Below are 16758 nucleotides of genomic sequence, written 5' to 3'. Positions count from 1 at the left end.
CGCGCAACCTTCCAAAGTATTAACAATGGTGCAGTAGTTTCTCATGAACGCCATCACATCTGCTATCGAGGACAATGCTCAGATGTTCTGAAACGGCATTCTTTGTTATTTTTAGTCGCGCGTTTCACTTTTCGCACTCGTTAAAGTTCGACGGACGTTCAATAATAGCCATTGTCATCGCATGCTTGAAGTGCGGTTGACCCAAACTTCTTTGAGAGGGAGTTTACTCGTGGGACTCGGGTGCTTCGACACCTTCATTGTTTCTGTTCGAGTCGGTAGTTACTTTTGTTTACGAGTCTTGACATTCCTTTCAGTCTCACATTGTTCAGAGTCATTGATGGTTCTTGTCGAGCCCTCGATGAGGACTCACAAAGGCCAGACAACCATGGCATTCAAGAGACCAAATTAGCTCAGATCAGGCTTCTTTCAAGACACCTCGGGCAAATTAACATGCGAAGTCAGACCAAAATGTCTATATAATGGATGGTAATCTGCGATGGTATTGGGCATATTCACTCTCATCAGCTCTTATTACAAGACTCTGAACTCAACATCATCCTTTGTGATTGTCTACTAGCACACCTCACATTCTCACCACTTCATATCTTCATATATAACTTCACATCTCAACTCACTCTTGGATCACCTACCTAACCTCCTCACTCCCAGTAACCCTCTCTCTCTGTCTCTCTGTCGATATGGTGTTTGCTCCAATTCCGGGTCCAGAGACGCTTCTTTACGGCGAGCGCGAACATCGTGGGCGCTGGTTTGAACGTTGGGCCAAGAACCCAGCGGCGCCTGGTTGCAAGGTTGCCAGAAGCGATGTCACCATAGCTGACATCGGCGAATCTCTAACCATCGACAGAAAACCTGGGACGCCTGGCGCCCGTGATGATGAAGAGGTTGCACATCAGATGGTGCAACTACATCTCGAGGGCCCCTGGGTCCGTCACTCCATGGATTCGGGTTATTCGTTCAATGACGAAGGGGAAGTTTTAACGGAGACGCTGAATGAATGGAAGTCATACATAGCACCGTCGGCGCTTTTCATCGCGTCAATTTACCGCTCGAGTGGACCTTATGTCTCACAGATCGCTCAAGCGATGTACCAAAGCGAAAACAGAATCGACACGCTTAAGCATGTCTTCTTTCTAGATGTGATCAACGAGGATACAGTGGAGTTTGTGCTGGATAACATCTTCGCCGAGGATAGGCGCCCGGATGGTTCCCGCGTGGAATATCACTTTGTTCCAGGTCAGTCAAAATTCTACGCTCTATTAGGTACGAAACTGGGCTCAGTTGTCGCATCGCTTGTTCTAGGAGCGTATCCCCGAGGCACACGCCATGTCTCTCAAATTGTTGTTCACCGTGAAGTTCAAAGATGTTTTGGTCTTCAATTTGACATCGACACAATTCCCGCTTCGCCTCCACCGCCGTACTCTGCTCTGCCGGGCGGGAAACACAAGCGCCCTCGTGGGGGCGATGGAAATGAATCAGATGATGGGGGTGAGCCCCCCAAGAAGCGGCGTAAGTCTGCTAATCCTAACCGCAACTACGATCCATCATATCAAGGACCTGCTCGTCGGACGAGAGGTCAGGCTGCTGCTTCCAAAATAGTGAAATTACCGTTGCGCCCGAGAAAACCCACAGAGGGGGCTCTGTAGCCCGATGTAATTCAGCAGTGAGTTGAGAACTCTGGTATGTGAGGCTCCGTTCGAGAGAAGAACGCTCAACTTGTGAGGTTTTGGTCTGATTAAGTGACACTGTTCCAATTATCTGAATGTCTGAACCTGCTTGCATGAGTATAATCCCATCCCCACAGTGTGGTTGCTTTTCTGAGTGAATTGTGTATCGAAGTAAATTTTGTGAGTTGCAGGTTCAAAGTAACTCCTGTCGGATACAATCGGGCTTTCTAGCACCCAGTGAGCTAGCCTCGGATTGGGAGAGCTTACCAATAATGCCCTGATAACCATGCGTAAGTGGTTGTTTCGTTGAACGTTCCAAATTCGGCTTACTAGAATTCCATATGCAAGACTCGTGAATCATCCATGCACCTCTTCAGCCAGCCGAAAGCCAGGAAATAAGTCCTCTGAAGATATTCAGCCATGGATGCTCAAGGCTAATATTCCGCTGTAGATTCATTCCTCGCAGCCAGCCCCTCTTCGATAACTTGTCTCATTTCTGGACCCCAGAAGGACGCATACTCAATAGCGCTGCCAAAGGATCCCTTCAGATGAGCATCGGCTCCATGGGCAAGCAGCCACTTGACGCGCTCGAAGGCACCGGCCATCACCGCATGAACAATCGCATATTGCGGTGTAATATGCCGTGACTCAGCTTTCTGGTTCACATCAGCTCCTTGTTCCACCAACAAGCGCATTACAGGAATTCTATCATTGTCGAATTCTTTGCTGGGCGTGACACGGCCTGCGTGAGGGTTGGTGCCTTTCGGGCACACTCCAGCCGCGCTATGCAGAGGAGTTCCATAATCGATCCGAGCACCTGCTTCCAGTAACATCTTCACAGCTTCGAAGCTTCCTCGCGCCGAAGCAATCTCGAGCGCGAGGCATGTTTTAGTCTCAGATGGACCTAGCCGGTCGTGCCAGAGCTGTTGGGGGCCAAGATTAGGATTTGCGCCATGGGCCAGAAACCACGAGAGTAACGGCAGGTCCTCGACAATGCTCGGGAGTATCACAGCTCCATAAAGCCCTGGACTATTTGGCGTCCATCCGTGTTGCAAGAAAAGCTCAAAGAGCTCAATCTTTCGTTGAGGCGGCGATCTCAAAACAAGCTCTGGAGTGTGTCGAGAGATTGGTGCGCCGTGTGTGAGAAGATATTGTGCTGTTTCCAAGTTCCCTGACCGCATAGCGATCAAGAGACCGCGGTGAAGGAAGGCCGGCGTGCGAGGTTGGTAAGTGAGGCCTTCTATCACCGTCGATAGGGGGCCATCTCGACAGGCGAGATCGAACGGTGAAGTACAGGCTGGCTCGGGTATCAGCAGTTCGACATCACCTGCTTCGACGATCGGAAGATCGTCAAAATGAGTGGACATCCTCATGGTTCTGGGCTGAGAGCGGCCAGCTCGTCGCTGTGCCTCTTGTGCCATAGCTTGAGCCGCAAGTCCCTGCTGCTGCCGAAGCAGTTGTCTTTGACGCGCCTGTATAATGATCTGCTGTTCGAGCTGGTCCTGCGAGGCCATCCTGTGTCAGAAACTGTCCATGTGAGATGGGGGGTTTTGTCCCTTTTCAACTAATTTTCATGGACTTGGACTTTGAAGTGATCATTAGGAAGATCGGTCTACAATCCGCTTCAGCTTGCTGATATTGTGACCGCGCGTAGTGAGGTGGGGGCCGAAAGTATCTCAGTAGGCAGGAGTAAGTTCCGCAGTGTGGGTAAGAGTTCATTCTTCTCGGAACCCGGCCGGAAAAATTACCCATAGAATTTTAATTTTGAATAGAAGTACTGTAAGCCTCGCCACTGTGGAATACGAACAGAATGTTGGCATCAAAAGTGACACGTTGAAAAGGTCATGCTAACCATGTATTGGAAAGCTGAAGTACCTGAGCTTCTCGCGAGATAACACAATGACGCAATTTAGTTGGTCGCCTTTATCGGCATCGCTCCGTCAGAATGTGATGGGTTTCAAGCCCAATTTCAACTTGCGGAGATGGTTTGATACATGACTTTTCATTATCATTCTCATGAGAATAATTACCAGTATTACATACATGTGTACTCACTGTACATAGTCGGCTCGTAAACTTCATGATGCGGTAGCCAAATGGCTGCGCACCGGCATATTCTCCTCCATTCCCGGCTCCGGGAAGCCCGAGACGTTGACGCCCTTTCGGAAGAGCAAGCAGTGAGTGGAACCACCAAAGTGGAACATGCCAATCTCATCACCCTTCTTCAGACGGTCTCCCTCCTTAACGGTGATGTCGCAGGTGGACACTTCCGCCATACCGACTCCAATAAAGGCCATCAATCCAATTGATGGCTCGTCAGCCTCGATGAAGATCAAAGCGCGAGTCGCGGTCGAAGTAATGTAGGACTGAGAAATGGTCTGGCCTTCCATCTTGATGGTGGCGGCCTTCGACTGCGGATTGCCGACACCCTCAAACAAAGGCTCGGAGTAGTATGTGCCATCAACAACATACGCCTTGACAACCTTGCCACTGACGGGGGCGTGCCAGCGGTGGTAGCTCAGGGCGCTCAAGAAAGCCTGGTAGATGGTGCCGCCGACAAATTGCTCAGCCAAGTCGTCAAAGTGCAGCATATCCAGAACAGAGTAGGGCTGAGACTTGATCCAAAAGGTATCACGGGCATGCACATTGTGAGCAACACGGTACGGCTTTGACTCGCAGGCATTTGCAATCACCTTGCCATTATCGGGCTCTGCGACCGGTCGCATTCCCTCGGCGAACTTTCGGGTGAAGAAATCGTCCCAAGACTTGAAGCCGAAATGGGGTGCGGAAGGGTCGCATTGGAACATGTCCTGGAAACGCAAATTCTCGGCAGCCGTGGGACCAACTCGTGCGACGAGGGTGAGGTCGCGATGTCCAGTCTCACCAAACCAACCGTGGGCAGTGTCGTTCAGGACTTCCGCGGAAGGCGGGGATTGGAGGAATTCTCCCCATGCGTTTAGCACCTTCTTCAACATAGCATTGATCTCAGGGTCCAGGAAGGCAGCATAGCCGCTAGGTGTGCCCATGGCCCAGTCAAGCACAGCATTGATGGGGAGGCCGACCAAGCCAACTCGATGAGCCTTATCGATCCAAGATGGAGCTGTGGTAAGGAGGTGATTGATCACTTGCAGGAAGTGCTTGTAGTCGCGAATCTGGGGTGTGCCGGTCGGATCGCTGCTGTATGGCTTCTTGTGGGGGATCTCTTTGAACATGCCAGTGATGAGCATGTAGACTCGAGTGTTGGTTTCGATCAATTGTTGAAATTCTTGAAGGACTGGTTGGAGCTTCTGCTCATTTTTATCAACGTGGTCGATCACACCTCCGAGCCATTTTCGGTGGTCCTCGTGGTTGGGTGGCATCCAACCGCCAACTCTGTTTGACTTTTGTGTCAGATCAGTGGCCGGGAGACAACTCGGGTTTAGGGTGGAAGCTTACTTGTGCAGGTGGTGAGTATCTTCCTTCGGCGACATTATTGCGGTTGATGGCAAATGTATGGAGAAGTAGAATTTTTGGATCGCGTGTGTGTTGTGGAGGATGAATGATGATTTAAGAACAATCAGGTGGGCTTGTTGTCGACCCCAGTTCTTGGTCAAGGCTTGGCGGATGATCTTAAATAGCTCCTCGTCCCCTCGTGGAGACATCAGTGACGGCTTCTCGTTGCATCATTGTGACGGGGACCGGCACAATTGTTGCCTGTCACATACATCAGACCACTACGTGGAAACAGGCCTGAGCGCATCTAGATCAAATTTTGTCTCGTCAGCACTCTGCTACTGGACTCCAGCCGGACAAGTTTCTTGTTGAACCCTACGGTTAGCTGACCCCAAAAGCCTGTGCCTACCCGCTTATCCGGGGAATATGATGTCATTGCGGATATGGGGACACGTTCTCTCCCACAATGGGATTAGTCTGATGGGGAAGAGGCCTCCTCGAATTGATGTTCTCTTGTGATAACCCCCAAGGTCCTGACGATACTCACGATTGCAAAAGACGACGACGATCTTCGCAGATGAGTTGAATCCTAGGTTGTTGATATGCCAAGACATCAGCCACGGCAATGAGCGAGCTAGCGAATAAGCTTAAACTGGGCAGAAAGATGGTCACTATGGCCACACCGGAGAATCCAGTAGGTCCCCAGGCAGTGCGACCGCTCCATGTCACTTGACTCTCCCAAGTGGTTGGGCGTCAGTGACCTGGACGGTCCGGTAAACGTCATCCAGAAATCTAGAAATACAACAAAGAAGCCGACCTGATATCTGGTGACGACCTCAGATTCAGCAATTGACGTCGTAGGCGCGCTGTCTTGAACTGCAGTGGCTCCCCTCTTCTCCGGGGACCCCTCCAGCTTTCGAACAACCATGTCTCACACTGCCAATTGACATGCATGCGTCATTTGTCGGGTGCCATGTGATGGGTTGCTCGCGTCACAGTTTGAGAGATCCAGCACGTATCGGCTGAAAATCGAGGCAATTAATTGACAAGAGTCTTTTTTCCTTCCCCCCTCTCACATTTCACTTTTTGATCTGCTTTAAAAATCTTACTCATGAAGACATTACCCATTATCTGGGCGCTTGGACGTTCCTTCTCCGGCTCATCATTGGTCCCCACTAACAAATCACCAGCGAAGATGATCAAGCCGCAGGATTTCTGGGGCGAAACTCAATGGTCAAGGGTGCGTTTCCTCATGGCTTTAATATGTAGACGATCTTCGACGTACTCATTGCGAGCGCATCTTCAACACTTTGAAACAGTTAGCTTGTGACTCGGGAATCTGATATCAGCAAGCGGCAAGTGCCGGAATTCTATTCGTCATACAGCCGCTGGTGCATTTCGCATATAGGCCGTAGCCACCTGCATTTTCTAGACGCTTAGGTGACCATTCTCCGACCTATCATTTGCAAGTCCTGATTAGCCTTTGACCAACAAGACACTATAACCGTCGCGGGCTTTGGGAAACCAAGTGCTATCATAAGGTGGCAGGGTCTACTGATCTTCATGTGGATACCCTTTCAACTGTGGCACCTCGAAGGCTAATCCAACATCTCTAGTTCCAAGACGATGGGCGGTCAGAGCAGCAACTCCGGAGCTCAGAAGGCTCGCGATAGTTTCGCATCTATGCTCAGCTATTACGAAAAGCACGTTTCAGCTGATGAAGCCCCTGAATTTGTGAAAAGAATCTCATCGGGCGAAATTCAGATAGAAGTGAGAAAGGGTCATGTTCCGTCTGCAGAGCAAGGAGCAGAGTTGAAGAAAGCTCTAGAAGAGACCTTGAGACTCAAGATGCCATCGAGAAAATTTCCAATGCCGAGAAGGATCTTTGACGCAGGCGGCACAAGCGAGTCTTCGGTCTCGGAAGCCAAAAGGGGGGAAATACGTGGGAGCCTGAGCTTCGGCGAATGTACTTTACATAGATCCAATACAATCATTTCATTCCATTGTCTCTCCAATGGCCCATAGCGTAAGGAAATCTGCCAGTGACATTCATAGGTCAACTATTTCATCGATGCTGTAATAAGAAATCAAATTACCCTCACTTGCCTGGTGCATTTTCTTCTCAATGAAGATGTCGATGTTTACACGCTCCTCTGCGTTTAGCAGACAAAGTTGATCCTCAATGGTCGTAAAACGACCAAAAACCCTTGGATCAATGAAGTTCCAATGGATCTCATCAAACATGGAGCTGTGTCTTGAAGCAAGGCAAATCCAAAAGAGGCCAGTCTCCAAGGAATTCTCCATAGCAACGGATAGACGCTGGGATTGCGACAAGGACCCCCACCTTTGATTTTTCTTGCCTCGCAATCTTCAAGCACTTCAAGGAAAATGCGAAATCTTGGCATGAAACGAAGCAGAAATTGATCTAGATCGCACTCCCAGTCTTCTGGACGCTCCAACAAGAGCCACCAAGGAGCCGCATATGTAAAGTCAACAGGAGCGGCGTAAGCAAGCTCCCAGTCGACCACACCAGTGACAACAAGCTTTGATACATCAACGAGGACATTGTCGGGGTGGATATCATCGCAATAGAGCCTGAAAGGTCCATTACAATGTTCTCTTGATATATCGCGCGAAATTTTGCGGAAAAGACACCGCGCTATATATTTCTTCCGGCAGTCGGTTTCGTCTGAAATTGCATCGTTGCGTTGATACTCAAGATGATAGAAATGCTGCTAAGCGAGCTCCTCAAAATAATCCGCCGCGTTGCTGAAATGTTGTGGCCTGAAGACACTATGTGGAATATTGGAGAATTGAGCAAGCCGATTCACGTTGAAAGTGAGTGGGCGCTTTGGCACAATCCAGCTACCTGATTGATCCTCTCTGATAGCTCCGATGTACGGAAATTCAGGCTTCGACAGTACTTCAGCCATGCTGATGGAAATAAGCTCTCCTCAAGACAGGTGTCGGGATACTCGAACTAAATGTGATTTCCTCTTGGGACAAATCTCTGAGGTATCCGCTCAACGCATCTCCTTCAATAAAAGACATTACAATGTACGGACCGACCACGCACTTCCCATGTCCTAAGACCTTTGGAACAGGAATCTTTGTGTGCTGGACAACATAGCTCATTATCGCGGGGAGAATTATTCACCCAACCTGGTAGCTAATTGTGTCCACTCCCTATTTTTCCCCCTATCAAACAGACTTCTTGTCTCCTGAAATTATTAGGCCGGCGTCGACTGACTCCGCTTTGGAACAAAGCCGAGGCTCGCGTTCGAATGTGTCAGTGTTAGAGCCTTGGATTCGCCTAGCACACTAAAACCCTTCGCTTACTTCGGGGTAAAATTACCCCCGCCATAGTAAAGGATAAAGATACTAGCATTCTCCATGAGCTGAGCTACAGGAATAAAAGATTCCGATTCTTTACTCACCTGTACCGGAATGTCAATCTTATCAAAGCCATCGCTGCCCACCATGTCGGCCTCACTTCTACGAACTGATTATGTGGCATGTGATACTGCCGACTCACCGCAGTCCATAGCCTAGATAGAATCTCTCCCCCGTAGCAATCTCACACTTCAAGCCTCTCACACTTGGTGTTGCTGCACCTATTGTAGCCACCTCCCAGCACAAAACATATACCAAGTTGTAGATATGGATGAATGGATACACGGGAGCTTCAATATTTGCATCCGAGTTGACGTTGGTGGTTAGGAACGAAATCCCGCGAAGAAGTTGATAGCTCGATTTCCCTTAACGTACTGGATTGGCGAGGATTGCCCAGGGAATGCGGACGAGAAGGTCCGTTGTGGAACTAGCACATACGCATGGCTTGAAAAAGACTGCGCGACTGCTCCTAATCCCCAGCTTTATAGCTTCGGACTGTCTGATGGCGAAACTGTATGCCCCCTTTGTACGCATCTTCGAATATGGATCTTTACTTACGGTCTTAGTTCACTTTTCTCGACAACCTGCCCATTTTCACCCGTACTATTAAGCGTCTGCGTCGTTGGCTTTTATCTCTGCTAAGCTACCCAGCCACATCTCGATATAGTCAGCATCCTACAGAAGGTCAGCTTAAGCTATGCACGCCGTATCTTTTGATTAAATATATCAATCCATCGCGAGGGCCAGGGAAGGTACTTTCTGAAACTTAGGAAGAAGGACGCCATGACCCCGGATTACGCAGCAACCTCTTCCATAGTCTCTCCCGCGTTTTCTTAACTTTGGCTCGCACTCCATTGCCAAATATTAGTTCCTTCATTCCATTTAGCTAAAGACGGGTATTTAAGCTTAAGTAGCCGCCGTCTTACTCTTGAACACCAACAATTAGAAAATAAACATATTCCTGTAGATAAGTATACCGCGAAATGTGACCCACACAACCGTTGACTCCTATCCAAACGACATCACTACATTCCATGGAAGTCGGCTCCGCCAACAGCCTAACGCGGTCAACAGTCTGGTAGACGGTTTCTATCAGACAGCTGCATGAATGATTATGAAAAGCATATGGTCCTTTTTTTCACCGGGAGTTCCTTCGAGGGCCATTCTTTCTTAGCCTCACGAATCTAAATCAGACCAACATTCTTGTCGATAACCATTAGAAGATCAAGTGCCTCATCAATTTAGAGTAGCCTTGTTCCCATACAGTAGAGATGATTCATCCATCATACTGGCTGACAAACCAGGCGATTGATTTGGTCAACTCTGATGAATACAAGAATCTTCACGCGGAGTTTATGACAGCTTTCTCTACGGAGAAAATTCAGACCAAGCCGCCGATCAGTCTTCACTCCATTTTGCAGCGACGATGGGAGAGAGGGACGTTCTGTATGCCCTAGCGCTCAATAGCCTCACTGCGCTGTTCAGCATATTCTATGATCATATTCAACCAAGGTTTTCTAAGACACATGGTGACCCATCTTTTTGGCGGAACACTATGCCTTACTGGACGTTCAATACGTTTGCATTCATTGAGCAAGGGGTGAAGGACAAAGAGCGCAATACGATATCTCTTTGTGAAAAGCATTTCAATCCTGAATCTTGTCGTATGAATGTGCATCAAATTTTTTCGATAATCTTCATCGACGCTGCTCTTGACCGTCGCTGTTGCTTCCTTTGCCCATTTGGTCCTCATTATTGAAGTCTTCCATCTAATATGAAAGGTTCAAAATAGCCTGTTTCCTTCTGTTCTCTTGTGCAGCTTTCCCCGACGAAGAAGGCTCTTTCATGGTTTTGGCGTCCATCTTCATAGTGATATTTGCTTCCTCGATTTTACTATCGTGGCTGGAATCGAAGCGTCGGTCCCCCATTTCGCAAGGATCTTAATTGCATTCTTAGCGATCGTTTTGAAGGTAAAACCAAGGAGAAACATGCTAGCGGTACACTGTCATGACGTTACTGGTAGCTCTACCACCAGCATGAAGCTTTACTTATATTGATAATACGGGGAGATCTGATGCAGCGGAATGTTTGAAGCAAGTCAACCTCTCTGGCGAGTTCCAGAAGCTGCTCCTTCTTTATATTGAGCTCAGTAGGCATGGACATGCAACGCACCTTTGCTACTGCTTGCTCACTGACGTAGCTTGGCAGCTTGAGGTTCCCTCATACGCTCGGGTGTACGGAGTACACTGGACAAGAAACATGGAAGGCGAGCACTCAACAAGGTTCTATCTTTTCGCGGAGCACCACCTGCATCCAGAGAATAGTCCCTCTCACCACTCATTCCCTATATATCTGCGTAGGTCTAGTTCTCGGTGAAAGTCAAAGAGCCACAAACCATATTGATTAGACGAAATGACAAGCTGGTGTGCATCTCCCGCTCCGGCATCAAGCTATAGCTGGAGAAATTTTCACGGACGTGTATTTGTTCTCTGGAGTCACTGTTTGGATGATTATGCCGACTCACCACCGAGGGACCCACAAACCTACACATTAGATAGCTTCTCTTCCTTCTCATGCCTTCACACCAATCAAGTTGTTTTTTCACCTTCCTCTTTTCCTTCCTGTACATCGATATATACAAATAGGTCATGAGTCCTATGTAGCGCGCTGGCGAGGGTATTCGCACATCCTCATCATCCTACAGCGCCGCTGTCGCAAATACGCCAAAAAAGCGCGTTATTCGATGCGTTCCTGACGCACTTCAACAGAGCCAGCACAACCGCGGTCACCGTACACCACAAATCATCAACCTCACAAAGCTGGGCTACCTACTCATCTCTTCAGGGAGTTAAGACACCCTCCTTGAACGGTCACAAATAGACTCCGCGTCCAATCACCTACCGAAGCCAAGGACTACGAGTCCACCGAAGGGCTGCAGATACGCCACCGGACTTCGACTTCAACCAATCACCGTTTCGAATCACCTGTTCGAATCACCTTTACAAATTACGATTCACGATTTACGACTCACATACACCTTCGGCTCCTTAGGGGGCTTCAACTTTCAACATGGAGATTCAGGACAATGTTCCTAAGCTCAAGGGGGAATCCAACCTTGAAATCTGGCAAAAGGACCTCCAATACTTCCTTGAATACCAAGATCCAGAGCTATGGCTGGTGATGACTGGAGCTGTTCTTCCACCAATGAGCGACTTCCTCCAAATCCCTTCAGAGCAGGAAGTTCGCTTCAACGTTTCCGCCGAAGAATGTACTGATCTTGATAAGGTTACACCTACTCAGATTCGCGCTTGGATACGTACGAATATCTACGACAAGAATAAGGTCTACGACAAGAATAAGGAATTTGCAGAATGGAAGAAGCTGAATGGTGGCTGTCTTTACTTCTTACGTGCCTCCCTGGAAGAATCTATTAAGATCTTTATTGGCGAGTTCGAAGTAGCCTCATTAGCCTTTGACTACATCTGTGAGACTTGGGGTCAAAGGAATCCTCAGCTTTTCCAACAGAAGTACGATGAATGGAATTCCTGCTATTATCGCGAGGGGGATAACGCGGCTGCCTTCGTTACTAAGTGGAAAAGACTCCTTCAAGAGGCGCAGAAGTTGAACCCAAGCATCATTCCTGCCGCATTGAAACAGGCCCAATTCGTTCATGCGATTAGCCAGCATCCAGGCACTGAACCTTTGGTTACGCGGCTCCGGCCTGACCTAAAGAATAAACGCATCTTGGAAGAAATCATTACGGAATTTCTATCATTTGAGTCATCACGTCGCCACTATTCGGCTATGGCCACCTCTACGAAGAAGGGGGGCCATCACAAGGCGGGACCGGTTACTTCAATGCATAGAACTCATCTGCGAAGGTAGGCTCAGTCTAATTGAATTCATTCCAATTGGGTACTCATGGCATTCGGGGTGTCAACTTGGCCTCCAAATAAGCCGTCCCAATGCTAGGGATCCTCATCATGAGCCCAGGTGATGATCATGAACAATCTCAATGATCACAGCACCTTGCGCTTTTCTTTTTTTATTCTGCTTCTATCCATATTTGAATCTCCCCCGCTGTATGATGTGACTTGACTATTTTTTTTGCCAAACTAGGTAAATTGCCGGAGAGTGAGTGTTGGTGAGGAGCAGCCGTAGATGCGATGAAACTTGGAAGTTCTGACTTCGGCCGCCGGGTAGGTCTGCGAAATGTCCTGCTATGAATATGTCCGGGGTCCGATCTATCTGCCCGCAAAATTTCGGTTGGAGAAGAAGGGAGAGGGGGTCTAGTCGGCACTAAAATAATGCTTGTAGATTTATAGGTAGATATGAAGGATTTTCTTTCTGGGTTGATCATAATTGTGCCTTAAGGTCCACTTTGTGTTCGAGGCAGCCAAAACTCTCTTTTTGGATTGCTCGGCCCCGTTTATTTCCCGCTGACTACCCCGGTTTACCTGAATCGCTTTTGTGCTTTACAAGGGCCTTGGGGTGATGTGAGCTTTGCTCTTCAGCCTTTACTACCTGAAAGGTAATACTTGGCCGACGCTATGGGCTGATCATCTGATGAAGGACCTTCTCTCCAGCTTGATGTATCAAGCAGCCTCGAATGCCTTAACAGGAAGTTTTCGGTATTTTAGTTGTTTTTCTCTTATACTGAACGCATGATCATTTATTGCTTTTAAGCAAGATAGCTTGATTTACTGATAGCTCAAGTTAATGCAGGTGAGGTAGAAATAATTTCCATTTCAAGCCATATGTTGAAGGCGACGCATTATGTTGATTGATTAAGTTTGATGTCGAAGATCCTTAGTCGCTATTCGAGGTCAGCGCTCAAAGTTTCCCATGAGCCTTTCCAAGAGGCAATCGTCTGTCCTTTTGCGCCATTGGTCGAATGCTTGCAATTCATTCGACATCATGGCAACTTCTCATTTTTGAGTCACTGAAATATCTACCCATTGCCGAATATTCCGGATAGCATGCGAGTTATGATTTTAGACACTTCATCATGTACAACGATATTGATGCAAAGCTTTTTCATAAACATCATAGGTCGGTCTGTCCCCAGCACGCATGATCAATCATGAGCATTGACCCTCTAGTTGTTGATGTCGGAATATGCAAGGAACATCACGTGCAATTTTCCGTACAGACTTATCTGCGGATAACTCTCTGCCCTACCAGTCAGTGGATAGATACTTGTTTCAATCATGGGAATACACGAAGCTGTAAGGTATTTCATCGTCCAACTGAACGCGGTCCTTGATGTTTTTCGCTGCAGTTTTAGATTCTATGAAATGACATGCCTCTTGCTCTTCCATTGTGCAAAGTCGGTCAACTGTGGAATCTTTAGACACCGAGACATTGCAAAGCCCAGCCAGTTCCAGCCTTAAGCCTCACTGGACTATCAAAATAATGTGACCCGCAATATCCTTATCGGTCAAGGATCGGAGGTACCGTGGCCAAAGACACGCAGTGCAAAATCTGGGATCGATCGTCATTCAACAAATTTTTAGGGTGGAGCTCCGAGGATCTACCGACCGGTCGATCACACCCGGTCAACGAACGAGGGAAAACATCCTAGTACTGACGTAGTAATAGGATGCTTGTGTCTTTTCTGAGATGCGAACTCGAAGAAGACGCATAGAAATTTTGCATCCCTTATATCATTCTGTCTTCGGCGAATTCCCATTGAAGAACTGTTACCTTGTTGCGTGTAGGGGCCTTTTTAGTAAGTTCATGGACCTCGCCGGTGGCTTACTCGGCATGCCGGTCGTGCTGCGGTGGGGCCGAAACCAAGGCATGCCGACAATCTGCAAGTCGGTCCAGAATCGGACCATCTTCGGGTCATCAGTTCTCGTTCTCAACTTCGGGCAGAACCCGACACGGACTTGGGATATTACCTGGTGGCGTCATCGTCTTGGCATATGATTTGTGAAATTGTGCATCTGGTCCACACAGCTACTGCAAAGACAGGCTGATTCATATTTGATCCATCCAAGAGTTTTGTTGAAAACGCCGAGCAATGACGGCAGACCAGTCACTTCGCACCCGGTGCTTACTGAAACTTGCACTCCGCAGTGCGTTACAGTGGCTCGGGATCAGCAGGGCCAGAAAGACGTTCCTCAGGGCTCAGTGCCGAGGTCAAATCATGACAGCTCAAAAGTGTTGCCTCAAGGGCAATGGCCCGATCGGTCCATGCCATGGAGTTGAACTAACATTTTCTCCACGTCGGACTCTCATGAGCCCAATCATGAATTCTCTTCAAAAGAACCACGTTGTGGGCTACGTATCTGAATTCCCCTCAAATACTTGTTCCCAGCCTATGTCAATCCGGGCATTCTCGGATGACGACAATTGGACAAAAATTTTAGCCCTACTGACAAGTATTTCAACCAACACATAGCTCTTTGTGCGGATCGAACTTCTCTCTTCAAACTTGACACCAAGTCTAGTCGTTTCGATGTCAGTCATGAAAGCAAAACAAGACGAACCGCAGCCTTTCATGACTTCACACGACGAGGTTGCATCCTCCAGTGGTGTGAGCGCAAGTCATGATGAACTATCACGGAAAGGCTGGATCATTGGGGGGAAATATCGCACAGGCATCTATGAGGAAGGCTCACAAGGATTGAATAGCCAATTATTGCAAGAGGTGGACGTCGATCTTCCCTTGACTGTGACAAAGCCGGTGGAACACCACGGTCAGCACTTCATCATTCTGGATTTTGCGGATGGTGACAAGGAGAACCCCTTCAATTGGAGCGGAAAGAGGAAGGCTTTCATTAGTCTTTTGCTATGCATGATGACTCTGTTCATCGGTCTTGCCACGACAGCATACAGCTCTGGTATCTCTCGAATGACCGAAGACTTCGGAGTCTCGACTGAACTCGGACAGCTGGGCCTGTTCACGTTCAACTTCACTTGTGCTCTTGCACCACTCTTCCTGGCTCCTTTTTGTGAGCTGGCTGGCCGAAGAGTCATTTATGTCGGTGCTTATGTCTGCTTCGCCCTCATGTTCATCGGCCTCGCACTGGGAAAGAATATCGCCACGATTTTGGTCTGCCGTGCCCTGCTCGGCCTATTCGGATGCGTGGGAACGATTTTGGTCGGTGGTACGTTTGGAGATATGTACACTCCAGCTCACCGTGCAGTTCCGATGGCCTCCTTCGCCTTTGTTGCCATCTTTGGTACTGTGGCTGCGCCGATCTATGCTGGCTTCATTGATCAAGCCCTTGGCTGGCGATGGATCGAAGGCATCCAGGGTCTCGCCAACATTCCCCTGGTCATCATCATCGCCGTCTTCCTTCCCGAGACTCGTGGCGGCGTGACCCTCACGAAGCGGGCCAAGGCAATCCGTCAAACCACGGGTGATGAGCGATATGTCACTGAAAACGACCTTGTGGCGCCTGGCATCAAAGAGATGCTCCACAGCTCCTCTGTGAAGGCTATTCAAATGCTCTTCTCGGAGCCTGTCGTGTTTGCTTTCGGTCTTTGGATCAGTTTCGCTTGGTTCTTGACCTTCCTCTTCCTTTCCGCCATCCCCATCACCTATCAAGAGAAGCGTGGCTGGGGCGAAGGCGTCTCCGGTCTTCCCTACATTGCCCTTTGCGTCGGCACGACCCTGGGCTTTGCTCTCAACTTCTTCCAAATCCGCAAGTACCGATCCGTCGTCGCCGATCCCAACAAGGAGACTGGCCCCGAGGCACGTCTCTATGGCGCTCTGTGGGGTGCCGTGTGGCTCCCCGTCGGCCTCTTCATCTACAGCTTCACCCAATATAAAGACCTCTTCTGGTTCGGTCCCATTGTCGGTCTTGTCTTGATTGCTATTGGCATCTTCTTCATCTTTGAGTCGTGCTACAGCTACACCTCTGACTGCTATGGCGAGAACTCGTCATCCGCCATTGCCGGTCAGGGTTTCATGCGTAACACTCTGGGCGCTGTTTCGCCCCTCTTTGCCTCGCAATTCTTCCACAATCTGGGCAGTCAGTATGCCGGTCTCCTTCTGGCTCTCATTGCCACGCTGTTGACTTTCATTCCCTTCATCCTGTTCAAGTTTGGACCTGCTCTGCGAGCGCGGTCCAAATTGGCTAGCAGCACGGTCAGCAAGGGTACTGGGAGCCTCTAATGAATTAGCATAGACATGTTTGATAGTCAAGAATGAGAAAGTGTTGCCAAATGACACGTCATGATCCATTACTGAGATATTCACCGTCACGCCTCTTCTCGTAAAATTGATTCCAAAGGA

General features: G+C 48.6%; 6 protein-coding genes across 6 annotated transcripts; 4 read left to right on the top strand and 2 right to left on the bottom strand.

Annotated features, from left to right (window-relative positions):
- Positions 1-698: 698 nt before the first annotated feature.
- N7539_006991 (uncharacterized protein) lies at positions 699-1664 on the top strand (the record flags this gene model as incomplete). Its single annotated transcript, XM_056936592.1, has 1 exon — positions 699-1664. The coding sequence occupies one exon, from the start codon at positions 699-701 to the stop codon at positions 1662-1664; it is 966 nt and encodes a 321-aa protein (XP_056788527.1).
- A 455-nt stretch (positions 1665-2119) lies between these two features.
- N7539_006990 (ankyrin repeat domain-containing protein) lies at positions 2120-3199 on the bottom strand (the record flags this gene model as incomplete). Its single annotated transcript, XM_056936591.1, has 1 exon — positions 2120-3199. The coding sequence occupies one exon, from the start codon at positions 3197-3199 to the stop codon at positions 2120-2122; it is 1080 nt and encodes a 359-aa protein (XP_056788526.1).
- A 564-nt stretch (positions 3200-3763) lies between these two features.
- On the bottom strand, positions 3764-5155 carry N7539_006989 (uncharacterized protein; the record flags this gene model as incomplete). The annotated part of the gene is made up of 2 exons (XM_056936590.1): positions 3764-5057; positions 5121-5155. 2 exons carry the CDS (start codon positions 5153-5155, stop codon positions 3764-3766), a joined length of 1329 nt encoding a protein of 442 aa, XP_056788525.1.
- Positions 5156-8434: 3279 nt separating this feature from the next.
- On the top strand, positions 8435-9280 carry N7539_006988 (uncharacterized protein; the record flags this gene model as incomplete). The annotated part of the gene is made up of 3 exons (XM_056936589.1): positions 8435-8566; positions 8838-9023; positions 9077-9280. Coding segments are annotated over 3 exons (522 nt in total), but the record flags the coding sequence as incomplete, so codon positions are not given.
- Positions 9281-9781: 501 nt separating this feature from the next.
- N7539_006987 (uncharacterized protein) lies at positions 9782-10269 on the top strand (the record flags this gene model as incomplete). Its single annotated transcript, XM_056936588.1, has 2 exons — positions 9782-9911; positions 9932-10269. The coding sequence occupies 2 exons, from the start codon at positions 9782-9784 to the stop codon at positions 10267-10269; spliced, it is 468 nt and encodes a 155-aa protein (XP_056788523.1).
- A 4713-nt stretch (positions 10270-14982) lies between these two features.
- On the top strand, positions 14983-16638 carry N7539_006986 (uncharacterized protein; the record flags this gene model as incomplete). The annotated part of the gene is made up of 1 exon (XM_056936587.1): positions 14983-16638. The coding sequence occupies one exon, from the start codon at positions 14983-14985 to the stop codon at positions 16636-16638; it is 1656 nt and encodes a 551-aa protein (XP_056788522.1).
- Between the last annotated feature and the right edge of the window lie 120 nt (positions 16639-16758).

This window comes from Penicillium diatomitis (assembly GCF_028827545.1).
Source record: "Penicillium diatomitis strain IBT 30728 chromosome Unknown utg000009l_segment0_segment0, whole genome shotgun sequence".
Taxonomy (NCBI): Eukaryota; Fungi; Ascomycota; class Eurotiomycetes; order Eurotiales; family Aspergillaceae; genus Penicillium; species Penicillium diatomitis.
Note: the sequence above shows the minus strand (reverse complement) of the source record. Positions and strands in the feature narration are given on the sequence as shown.